Source organism: Cyprinodon tularosa, unplaced genomic scaffold (genome assembly GCF_016077235.1).
Source record: "Cyprinodon tularosa strain WSP-4 unplaced genomic scaffold, ASM1607723v1 ctg1225, whole genome shotgun sequence".
Taxonomy (NCBI): Eukaryota; Metazoa; Chordata; class Actinopteri; order Cyprinodontiformes; family Cyprinodontidae; genus Cyprinodon; species Cyprinodon tularosa.
Genome location: NW_024038032.1, coordinates 88,864 through 100,823, shown reverse-complemented (window position 1 = coordinate 100,823; position 11,960 = coordinate 88,864). Strand labels below are relative to the sequence as shown.

At 43.8% G+C, this 11,960-nt stretch overlaps 1 protein-coding gene across 2 annotated transcripts; it reads left to right on the top strand.

Moving 5' to 3' along the window:
- The first annotated feature begins 5,896 nt into the window (after positions 1–5,896).
- LOC119777344 (stem-loop binding protein) lies at positions 5,897–11,549 on the top strand. 2 transcript variants are annotated; one of them, XM_038276184.1, is made up of 8 exons: positions 5,897–6,103; positions 6,400–6,528; positions 6,604–6,720; positions 6,791–6,862; positions 8,424–8,546; positions 8,624–8,782; positions 9,812–9,905; positions 11,124–11,549. In XM_038276184.1, exons 1-8 carry the CDS (start codon positions 6,060–6,062, stop codon positions 11,184–11,186), a joined length of 801 nt encoding a protein of 266 aa, XP_038132112.1. In that variant the 5' UTR covers positions 5,897–6,059; the 3' UTR covers positions 11,187–11,549. The 2 variants fall into 2 exon arrangements, with proteins under 2 accessions (XP_038132112.1, XP_038132111.1); XM_038276183.1 differs by having other exon boundaries at positions 5,934–6,103; positions 6,797–6,862.
- The last annotated feature ends 411 nt before the right edge of the window (positions 11,550–11,960 follow it).

Below are 11,960 nucleotides of genomic sequence, written 5' to 3'. Positions count from 1 at the left end.
AACGGTTTTCATTTTCAAAGGAGCTGCGTGGTCTAAGGCAATACGCAGAGAACTAGCAACCCCATCAACAAAATCATCAACCTGTGAAGGGGAATAAGCTAAGCTTTTGCACTCTGCAGCACTGCTCAGTGACACAGATGAGAGAGAAAGTGAAGCAGATTCTTTAAAATTTATAACTGCACTATCTGATAAAGATCTACTAAAATGTAACCTTCTTTTGGGGGAGGAGAACTCTGTTAAAGTAATCCTGAAGGTTATTAGAAAGCGGTCAGAGAGGACAGAGTTGTGAGGAAATACTGTTATTTCTTCACATTCTATGCCGTATGTCAGCACAAGATCCAAAGTATGAAGATGAGAATGCGTGGGACTATTCACATTTTGAACAAAGCCAATAGTGTCTAAGATAGCATTAAAGGCTGCTCTTAAGCTATCGCCTTCAATGTCAGCATGGATGTTAAAATCTCCCACTATGATGACCCTGTCAGTATTTAATACCAAATCAGAAAGGAACTCTGAAAACTCATCTAAAAATTCAGAGTAAGGACCTGGTGGACGATACAAAGTTACAAAAAGAAGAGGTTTTCTTGCCTTGAAATTTGGATCAGGGAAATTAAGGGTTAAATGTTCAAAAGAGTTGTAGGTATTAACTGTTTGGGAGGAATCAGTAAGTCAGACTGGAAGATTGTTGCTACTCCTCCTCCTCGCCCAGAACTTCTGGGGATGTGAAAATTTAAATAGCTTGAAGGAGTTGCCTCATTTATGCTCACATAATCCTCTTGCTGCAGCCAGGTTTCTGTAAGGCAACACAAGTCAATGTGATTATCACAAATCAAGTCATTAACTAGTAGACTTTTAGAGGAAAGCGATCTTATGTTAAACAGACCGCATTTAATTGTTTTAACTTTTTCCCCAATTGAAGTTATTTTGATTTTAATTAGATTATCATGATTTACTCCTTTGGGAATCTTTGCTAATTTATTAGATTTTGGTCGTGGGCAAGACACTGTCTGGATGGAGTAAAGAGTGGGTAACAGTAAGTAAATTATTTTCTAGATAATTTCTTAAATTCTAACCTACATACACACACACACACACACACACACACACACATATATATATATATATATATATATATATATATATATATATATATATATATATATATATATATATATATATATATATATATATATATATTCAATTCAATTCATTTTATATATATAGCGCCATATTCACAACACATGTCATCTCAAGCCACTTTACAGTTCACCAGATCATCCAGTCAAATTGATTCAAAGTTTTCTATCTAAGGAAAACCAGTTGATTGCATCGACTCATTGAATCTAAAGCAATTCCTTACACTAAGCATGCTTGTAGCGACAGTGGAGAGGAAAAACTCTCTTTTAACAGGGAGAAACCTCCAGCAGAACCAGGCTCAGTGTGAGCGGCCATCTGCTGAGGCCGACTGGGGTTCAAGGAGACAGAAGCAGACATACAATAAGCAGCTGTAAAAGGCGGCCCCGCCCAGGAAACAAACAGCCAGGCAGACGAGCTCCGAGCCAGCTCTCATGTCAGAGGATGAAGAGAGCACATCCAGTCAGTCACGGTTAGAGAAACAGGGCTATACTGAAAAATAGGCAGATCTCCAGCATCTAGAAACAAAGTGTTGATGGCAGCAGGACAGCTGATATTTCTCTGGAGTCACAGCCAAACAGGAACAGACCAGATGAAGCTACTATGAGGAAAAGCAGAGAGAGCAGAACGTTTTGTAATTCTTTACTATCAGGAAGTCCACAAACTGTAGTTAAAAGCCTTCAGCTGATCCAAAATGCTGCAGCCAGAGTTCTGATGAAAATGAAAAAGAGAGATCATAATTTTTCAGCTTTGAGGCAGAGTTTTTGAAAGCGACAATCTTGTGCTTTCAGGGGAGACAAAGGAGGCACTGGATCTCCAGGAGTCATTTTTGGAGCCAATTAAAAAGAAAAAACAAAGAAAGTCTTTCAATTAAAGGTGGATAACTCTGCTGGCGAACTCTCTGTGCAGGAATCCATTTTAGATGCATGTTGGCTCAGTAATAACGATGCCCTCGCTCTTCTTGGGGGAGGCGGGGCCAATGTTACCTGCTAACTTTGCAGTTGTTCAGTGGATCAATGACCATCTAGCTTTTAATTACTTTCAAACTATTAAACATAACTAAAAAAATAAATCCAAAACACAATGTGACGTGAATATAAGGTGTAGTAGAGTTGTAGTAGAGTTGAAAGTACAGATTTTTAGTGGAGTTAAAGTAGAAAGTATCCATGGATAAATCTACTTAGGTAAAGTACAGCTACATATAAATTGTACTTAAGTACAGAACAAACTACTTGTTCTTAGTTACATCCCACCACTGGGTGCTGCAGCACGTTTACAAGTGAACCCTCTTCATCACTACGATCCTTCCTGTTCACATGTGCATATTCTTCATAAACTTTATGGTTATTGCTAGAGCTGTTTGTTAAAGAGCCTCCTTTAATTCTGAGGCTTTTCTTGTTTGCATTGTAGCTGCTGGTGCAACTAAAGCTGCTCTCTTTGCTTCCTCTCTGTGGGATGGACAGAGCGCCACTCCTGGGAGAATAGCCACTAGAAGCAACTGAAGAGCAAGTTGAACTAAGAATCTTTGTGGGTTTGTCTTTTCCAAGAGGCCAAGCATCTTCCCCTCTTTAGGTTCTGAATGTGTTTCTGTGTCGGTTGTACTTCTTTCATCCACAGTTTCCATTGGTTTGTTTCCTCATATTTCCGTCATCTCTTTAAACAGATTTGTTCTGATTTTCCATGAACCACAGATTGATTCATTTCTTAAATTCAACAACTTATATTTTGGTTGAAAGCAACATTCTTGGTCCACTGAGTGTTCGCCCTAATTGAAATATTTTTTAACAGACATTTAGTGGTTTGAACAAAACAAGATCTGTGTCAAAGTCTTGATGTTTCTTTAAAAGATGCTCAGGATACAGTAGTTCCTCAGTGACCTTTGGAGAGGAATCGCTCTCCTTCCCTTCATGTAGTGAGACAATTTTTCTGCCTTCTCAGTAAGTTTGGCTCCCTCTTGTGGCCATTATCTACAACATCCACTTCTGAAACCTCCTCCCATTAAACACAAAACATTTTTCAACAACAAAAGCATCCCAAGATCCAATGTATGTGCATCTGATTCAGATAACTGGCTGGAAAAACGCTCCTGCTTTATTAGACTTAGACTTAGACAGTACTTTATTGATCCCTTGGGAAGACTCCCTCTGGAAATTAAAGGAATAGTACACCCAAAACATGATTAGCCTTCATTTTCTACTCACCCCCATGCTGAACAACACTCTGCAGTACTTTTTTGATATCTCAAATGCATCTGGAGATCTGGGAGGCTTCTTGCTGTCTGCTGACATTCAAATAATGGAGGTCTATGGTGACCGAGGCAGAAAGGTCCATAAAAGTCCACAAAAACGTGTCAATATTCCTCCATACTGCTCGTCCAATGTATTCCAAGTGTCCTGAGTGGGTAGCGTCCAGAATTTACTCGAAACGAAGTCATTTAGAATGTTTTTAGAGTATAAACAGTAGTGTATAGGATTTCCTAAAAGCGCGTTCACGACGCTACGGAAACCGCGGCAGACCAAACCAGATGAAAGTGCGCATTCAGCGTCTGCTCTGCCGATAATGCAAGCGTAGAAGAAGAAATGTGCTGTTTACCTGTGCAAAGAAAGAAACAACGAAAGAAAAATGTCTGAGGACTTCAGTGTTGAGGAAGAGCATGAGTTCTTTGCCGAGCTGAATGCGCACTTTCATCTGGTTTGGTCTGCCGTGGTTTCCGTAGACTCGTGAACAAGCTTTTAGGAAATCCTATACACTACTGTTTATACTCTAAAAACATTCTAAATGACTTCGTTTCGAGTAAATTCTGGGTGCTACCCACTCAGGACACTTGGAATACATTGGACGAGCAGTATGGAGGAATATTGACACGTTTTTGTGGACTTTTATGGACCTTTCTTCCTCGGGCACCATAGACCTCCATTATTTGAATGTCAGCAGACAGCAAGAAGCCTCCCAGATCTCCAGATGCATTTGAGATATCAAAAAAGTACTCCAGAGTGTTGTTCAGCATGGGGGTGAGTAGAAAATGAAGGCTAATCATGTTTTGGGTGTACTATTCCTTTAAGGTTACCAGCAGCTTACAGGGAAAATAAGTATTAAGTTAAATTAAGTTAAAATTAAGCAACAAACAAGTATCAAGTTAAATTAAATTAAAATTGAGCAAAATAAAAATACAAATAAATATGGAGTTCACATTTTACAGAAAAAATAAAAAATACAAATGTTGCTACTCCTTCCCTCTTCCCCCTGTCCGGTGTCGTCTCCTCACCCCCAGTGAGGCATTGTACAGTCTGATGGCGTGGAGGACAAAAGAGTTCTTAAGTCTATTGGTCCGGCACTTGGGAAGCAGCGGTCTGTCACTGAACAGGCTCCTCTGGCTGCTGATGACGGTGTGCAGAGGGTGGCTGTTGTTGTCCATGATGTCCATCAGTTTTATTCAGTGTCCTCGCCTTTGCCACCGTCACCAGAGAGTCCAGCTTCATGCCGACCACGGAGCCGGCCCGTCTGATCAGTTTGTCCAGGCTGGACGTGTCCTTCTTGGATGTGCTGCCTCCCCAGCACAGCACGGTGTAGAAGAGGATACTGGCAATCACAGACTGGTAGAACATATATAGTAGTTTGCTGCAGCTGTTAAAGGACCGCAGTCTCCTAAGAAAGTACATCCTACTTTGTACCTTCCCATACAGGTAGTTGGTGTGTTTTGACCAGTCCAGTTTGCTGTCCAACCACACCCCAAGGCACTTCTTGGAGTCCACAGCCTCCACTCTATTAGAACAGATAACAGCCTTGGTTCAGTAGTCATAACTCGTCTTTTCAATTAACATTTTTCCAGGGCATTTATTCAACCCATCCACATGTTTCCAGGTGTTAATGGTAATTCTTAACATAGATAAAATGTAAACAAAGTTCAACACATGACACATAGCCCACCTGGGTGTGCGTCCAGCAATAGCACATTGAGGGCTGTTATCTTGGACTGGTGCAAAGATGATAGCCTGATCCTGAAGGTGGAGAAGATGAAGGAGATCATGGTGGACTTCAGGAAGAACAGTCCTAACCACGGACCACTGGTCATCAACAGCTCAGCTGTAGAGGTGGTCAGCAGCACCACATTCATCACAGACACCCTCACCTGGACTAGAAACACCACCTCACTGATTTAGAGAAAACTCGAAATCTCAGACTCTGCATCACACTAACAGCAAACCAACAATACTGCAGATTAGCACCATACAGATTAATGGTCTGAACTTCCAGATCAAAGCTTTGTTTTTCTTTTTTTTGTACCATGTTTTTTCTCCAACACTGTTTAGATTTGATCACTGCTGCACTTTATGGAATGGAAATGTCATGAAAGCCGTTTTGTATACAAAGTTGTCTGAGTCTAACTAAATGAATTAAAAGATGAATACATGTATTAAACCTCGTAGCTTCTATAAAACAGTTAAACTGTTTCACATCTTTTCTACATCTGCACCTTTTGGGACTTAATTCATTAACGCTGTTTGATCTCAAATAAGCACCGATATAAGGATTTCATCTTCATTCTTTTATTTTATTTCAGAGAGTCTATATTCTTAAATATAGGTGGTCAAATTCAAACAATAATTTTTTTCTGGTTTGAAATATCGTCTTGTTGTCTGTCTGGTGATTTAATTGAATTTAATTTAATTAAAGGTTGAGTTAAAATGGCTGCTTTGCTTGCAGTGATGAGGGAAGTCCAGCAGGCGGCAGTGTGGAGACTCGGGAGGTAAGTTGGAACCAGAACGCAAACAAAGGCGGAGAAGAAGCTCCGCCTTTTCCGTTCACGTGACCGGCGGCTGTTGTTTGTGTCCGCCGCGCCTCGCGCTCAGTTGGCGGGTCTCTGCGCGGCAGAAGGCGGCTGGGAGGCAGAGGAAGGAACCGTTTGCACCACTTTATTCTCCAACATGTCGCACAGGTCCGGAGCTCCGCGCACGGAGTCCAGGCGCAGGTGAGCTGCAGCGGCCCGGCTCACTAGTTATGGAGGGTTAGTCCAGTCTAGTCTAGTTTCGTTTAGTTTAGTTAGTTAACTAGTTAGGGCTAGTTAGGGTTTAGCTGCGGCTGATGAAACTTTTTGTTGCTTTAATGTGAAGGAAAACAGCAGATTTTCTCCGTTTGATCTGAAAGCATTTTAAAGTGACAGTGAAGATCCGCCGGCTTTAAATGGACCGGCGGACCGGAAGTCGTCATAATCAGCCCTAAATGGCGGGAGAGGCTTTGTTGTTGAAGAAGCTCCCTCTGCCTCAGTTTCAGGAGCAGCGGCCCGTCCCGGTGGTCCCAGAGCCGGAAGAGAGGAATCGATGGGAACCTGCGGAGCCACAGTGATGATGACGATGCTGCCGCTGATGAAGGCCTCTATGGCGGCAGACAGTCCAGGTGAGACTAGAAACATCAAATAATAAAATGGCTGCTTCTACCTGCGCTTCTGACCCGTCTGCTGCCCGTCCACAGCTTCAGAACCCCAGAGAGCGCGGGGCCCGTCGCCCGATGCGCCCGGCGGCCAGACTGGGGCAGCCAGGTGGAGGATGAGGAGGAGATGAGGAAGGACGTCCACAGAGACATGCAGCGGTAGGCTGGTTCCCTTCAGGGTCCGGGTCGGTACCGCCGGCTGGGGGTGACCGGATCTGCTCTGCTTCAGTTACAGGAGGAGGATACTGGGGTCAGAACCGGGCCAGCGGGAGAGGAGGGCCTCCTCTGGATCCTCTGGCAGGTCAGCACACCTCCATCAGAACCAGAACCGGGTCCCTTTAATTGAGGCTAGGCGCCTGACTATGGACAAGTTTGTTGGTATGGCAATCAAAGATTCGGCTGAGGAGCCTGTGTGTGAATAAACACCATCAACAGAAAATAAAGTTAAATTATTGCATTTTAATGCATCCTTTTTCATATGTTTAAGTAAGTATTGAATATTAATATATTTTTTTTATAAATATAGACAATGAACACAACAAGAAAACAATAACAAACAGATAAATAAACCCTGATGAGGCAAAAGAGTTTTTCTTTCTCTTATTCAAGTCTGTGATTAATGATTCACCAAACAATAGTCCAACTGGTTTAAAAGGGAAGGGAAATAATAAAATAATTGCATCCTACTGCAAAGCTGCAGTGATCTGGTGGTAGCTCGCCATCCTGACGTAGAGACAGTGGGGGAGAAAAAAACCCCCGACCTAAACGAGGTCATACGTAAAACAAAAGGCATTTAACCAGAGTTAAACTGCTATCCAACAACTAAACATACATAACTATATTCCAAATAATATTTGGCAGGAATCATTCAAATAAGTTTAAAGTTAACTACATTAATGTTACAGCTCAAGTAAAAATATCAAAGTCAGACAAGATATCAAAGTAAAGTGCACTTTTTAAAGTCTATCAAATTTTAATTGACACTGATGTCAATTAAAGTTAATTTACTTGAATTCCATTTCAACAAACACTGAATTGGTTTCTGCATTTGTTGCACAACTACGTGGAAACCAACCAAGTGCAGAGTTCCATTGGCCGCTCACAAAATTAAAATAATAAGAAAAATAACTAAAAGTATCCCTAAAGGACAAAATCAAAGGGCTTATATAACACGCTAATTCTTAATCGTTCATTCGGCCACATAATTAATGAAAGAAAATGGTTTTTTAGTCCACAAAACCATTTTAAAAGTTATAAGGGGGCGTGTCGCCGCCGAGTTTCTACTTAAAACAAATAACAAAGATCAACAACTCACTGAGTGGTTGTCACAGCACACTCAATGCAATGCTTCGGCTGTTTTAATTTGAGTCGATTTCCCAGTATTCTTCGGCGATTTAGGAAAACGCCAACATGAGTAGCTAGCCAGAGCAACACAGGAGGTCAGAGTTCACCTTCGACCCAGATCCAAAATAAAATGCGGGTGATTATTTTATGCAGGTTACACTTTCAGTGCCTTTCCAGTCAGGGTTCTGGTACCGGCTCACCCGCTGGTTCTGGTCCACTTGGATCGGGTGGTAGAGGAACCAGAACCAGCTAGAGCTCATTATTAAAAGAGGTTCTGTTGGACCAACAGCGCCGAGCCGTAAACGACCCGCCAACATGGATCCATGTTCAAGAACCGGAGGTTCTGAAATGTTCACCTCTATCAGATGTTCCACAGAGGTTCTGGTTCTAGCCGCCATGCCAGGGGCCTGACCTTTGACCTGATGGGATCATCAGAGTTCTTGCTGTCAGCCTCATGTCTTTGCTCTGACCTTTGACCTTTCTCCTAACCTGCGTCATCTGGGCTGGTTTTTCTGCAGCTGCGACTCCAGAGAAGGAGAAACCATGGAAACGGACGAAGCCGTGCTGATGAGGAGGCAGAAACAGATCAGCTACGGCAAGAACACGCTGGCCTACGACCGCTACATCAAGGAGGTGCCCAAGTAAGGAGACCGGCACGCCCCCTGACGGAGGTCAAAGAGCTGGTTTGGTTGCTGACGGGCGAACTTTGTGTTTTCAGGCACCTGCGGCAGCCGGGCGTTCACCCAAAGACGCCCAACAAGTTCAGGAAGTACAGCCGGCGCTCCTGGGACCAGCAGATCAAGCTGTGGAGGGTCAAACTGCACGCCTGGGACCCGCCAGCAGGGGGCAATCAGGAGAACAGCCTCAGCGACAACATGTACGCAAAGCAGCTGTTATTATTATTATTTACAATCAATAATAATCTGCTGAGCATGTGAGGAAGGATCCATCATGGCCGACAGCGTAGAGCTCAGTCTACTAGAACTAGATTGAATGTTAACCCAGCCGGGCGCGGTGTTTCCCGTTAATGAATGAGACACACAGAGAGAAAACAACAACAAAAAGATCTGTCAGTTTCAGACCATTCCACAAAAAATCTAGCGACTTTTCTGGTGTCGATGGAGGCTTTTGGAGACCCTTGCGTGAAAGCACGTATCGTTCCAGATCTTGTCCTCCAGCAGCAGGTGCTGCCGTGGGGCGCCTCCCCGTCCCCACCCCTTCCCTCTCAGGGCTGCAGTCAGAGCTGCAGCATGTTGATGTAAATGTTATTTGGTCGAAAATAGATAGGACAGTGATTGGCCTACGTGTTCTTCAAGTTGTTGCTCATAGGAAGACGTTACTTGGATATAATGGAATATCTTCAGAACAGCTCCAAATGATAAAAAACTATTATGGGTGAGTAGAACATGATGGAAAACTGTAAAATCAAGGGCCCAATGTAAATAAAACGGTGTTCCCCTCTAAGTGGGATACACCACGCTTAAAAAGTGTGCAAAACCCCCGAGGGTCAGAGACTCTCCCACCTCAGTCTCCTAAAATCCTGTGGGAAACACTGCAGGCTTTGGTCAGGAATCTGGGTTCTTCAGTCTGCTCCAGTTCAGGAAGGTTCTGGTTCTGGTATTGGCCCAGTCTGAGGAAACATTCAGCTGAGGCTAACTGCTGTTAGCTTAGTTAGCATCGGTGTTTAAGGGGAGCGACAGGAGACGAAGCCGAGGGATCTGAAAGGATGCTTAGACTGGGGTCAAAGGTCAGACTGCGGCTTTAATAGCTGCCAGTTTCCTGCGGACATGTTTGTTTTTTTATTAGATGATGGGATTTATCCAGAACAAGAACGGATTATAAAACCAGCTTAACAATGTCTGCCCTGCACCATGGCTGCTAACGTGCTATGCTAACGTGTCTGCAGAGAGGAGCTGGACCTGGAGGACATGGTGGACATCGAGTTGGACTTCCCTACCCTGGCCGACCCTCAGGACGCCCCGTCTTCTTCTGTGGTAGAGGTGGGTTCCTGTCCTGTGTGGACGCGGGTCCTTCCTCCTCCCCTTCCTCCTCCTTCCTGCTCCTGTTCTCTCCTTCCTCCTCTCCTTCCTGCTCCTGTTCTCTCCTTCCTCCTCTCCTTCCTGCTCCTGTTCTCTCCTTCCTGCTCCTTTTCTCTCCTTCCTTGTGTCCTTCCTGCTCCTGTTCTCTCCTTCCTGCTCCTTTTCTCTCCTTCCTTGTGTCCTTCCTGCTCCTGTTCTCTCCTTCCTGCTCCTTTTCTCTCCTTCCTTGTGTCCTTCCTGCTCCTGTTCTCTCCTTCCTGCTCCTTTTCTCTCCTTCCTCATGTCCTTCCTGCTCCTGTTCCTGTCCTTCCTCTGTTTTTCAGATTTTTCCAGATTAAGGATTCATCTGGAGACGTTTCAGATTAAAGCCAAAATGTCGGCCATGTTTTTCTGCTTTCCTCTGTGAATTGGATCATTTTTCATGTCGTTAGTCTTTAATGTGTTCAGGTTTATATAAACAAATGTCCAGTTGTAAACATTGCTACTCCTGCTAACCTGTTAGCATGCGTCAGTGAGTCCTGATTGAAAGTAACCAGGGGTCACTAATAGGCGGACCTCTGTCCGGACCTGAAACTGAGACCAAAACAGAAAAAAGTAAAATCTCAGTGAGCACTTTCTGGTTGAGCTGCACAGCTTTTATAGTCTTTACGGTTACTGACTGAACGTCAGTCTGGCTGTTCCACATGATGCCGCCGATCTGACTGGCTTCCTGACTGGGAAGGACAGAGAAACAGGCTGAAATGAAAGAGGGAGAAACGGGACAGCTAGAGATAGGCCCCGCCCCCGCCATGACTCAGCATCATTGCTCTTTTCTACCAACGCCATCATTAGGTGGCGGCGGCTCCCGTGTTTGGGCAGAAAGTTTAAAGGTTTGTTTTCCAGAATAATTCGGCGCTAACCTTCAGCTGGTTAGGGAACCTTGGAGCTGCAGGGTTCCTCCGAGCGGCAGCCATCTTAGAACAGAGAATAGAAGAACTCTTCCTTTAAATACTGTTTAAATTAAGTGAACGCCTCAGTAACCTCCAGTTAACCTCAGACTGTTAATCCCATCACCACCAGATTAAGCTAATGTTTCTAGATGAATCCAGCCAGTAGAGGAGGCTCCTGTTTGGCGACACCTTGTGGTCACCATGTGTATGAAGGGCCTTCAGCTGCTCTGATGCTGCGTCTCCTCCTTCTGACCAGGACTGCTCAGCTACTCCAGTTAAAGTCCAGAAGACGGAGGATCCCAGCGTGGCCTAGAGCGTCTCAGCAGCACCCCCTGCTGCTGGAGGTTTGCTCTGCAGGAGGTGGACAGTCTGCAGGAGGTGGACAGTCGGTGACTGCTGATGTTCCAGTGAACCACAGGAGCACTTCTAAGCAGCCGAGCTTCATGTGTTCTTCTTCACTGCTGGAGGAGGCGTCCAGCGTCTGTCCTGCATGTTTCTGGTAGAAGGTTTCAGTTTGAGGAAAGAAAAGGTGTTTAGTTTTAATGATTCCTCTGAGGGAAGGTTTGGAAAATGTTTTAATTCAGCTGCATTGATTCCTTTTTTTTTTTTCCGGTCTTGTTTCTTATTGCTGTTTATTGCTGTTGGAAATGTTTTAAATAAAAGAACGCACTGAAAACCTTTGTCTGTTTTTCTTCTCATTTTAGATGTAAACCTCATTTAACTCAATTTAAATATACTTTATTAATCCTGTGGAGAAATAAAACAACTCTGCAGCTGATTCTATGGATCCAATGATTTCATCTGATCCTAGAACTGGCTGAAGGGTTTGTTCTAAGTAAAGGAGCCAGCTGATTGGTTCCAGTCACTGACCTGCAGGATTCAGCCTCAGGAAAAGGACTTCCCAGTAGAAAATAAATAAAAATTAGACATGTTTCAGTCAAAGGGTTCTCTAAACTCTAAAGCTACTCAGGCTTTTAGCTGTTGGACAGTTTTCTGGGAGTTTTTTTCCAGATTAGCAGAGAACTCAAAGCTCCTCCATGTTTGCTTCTGGTTCTGCGGAGCAGACCTGAGTGGTCTGGCTGTTGAT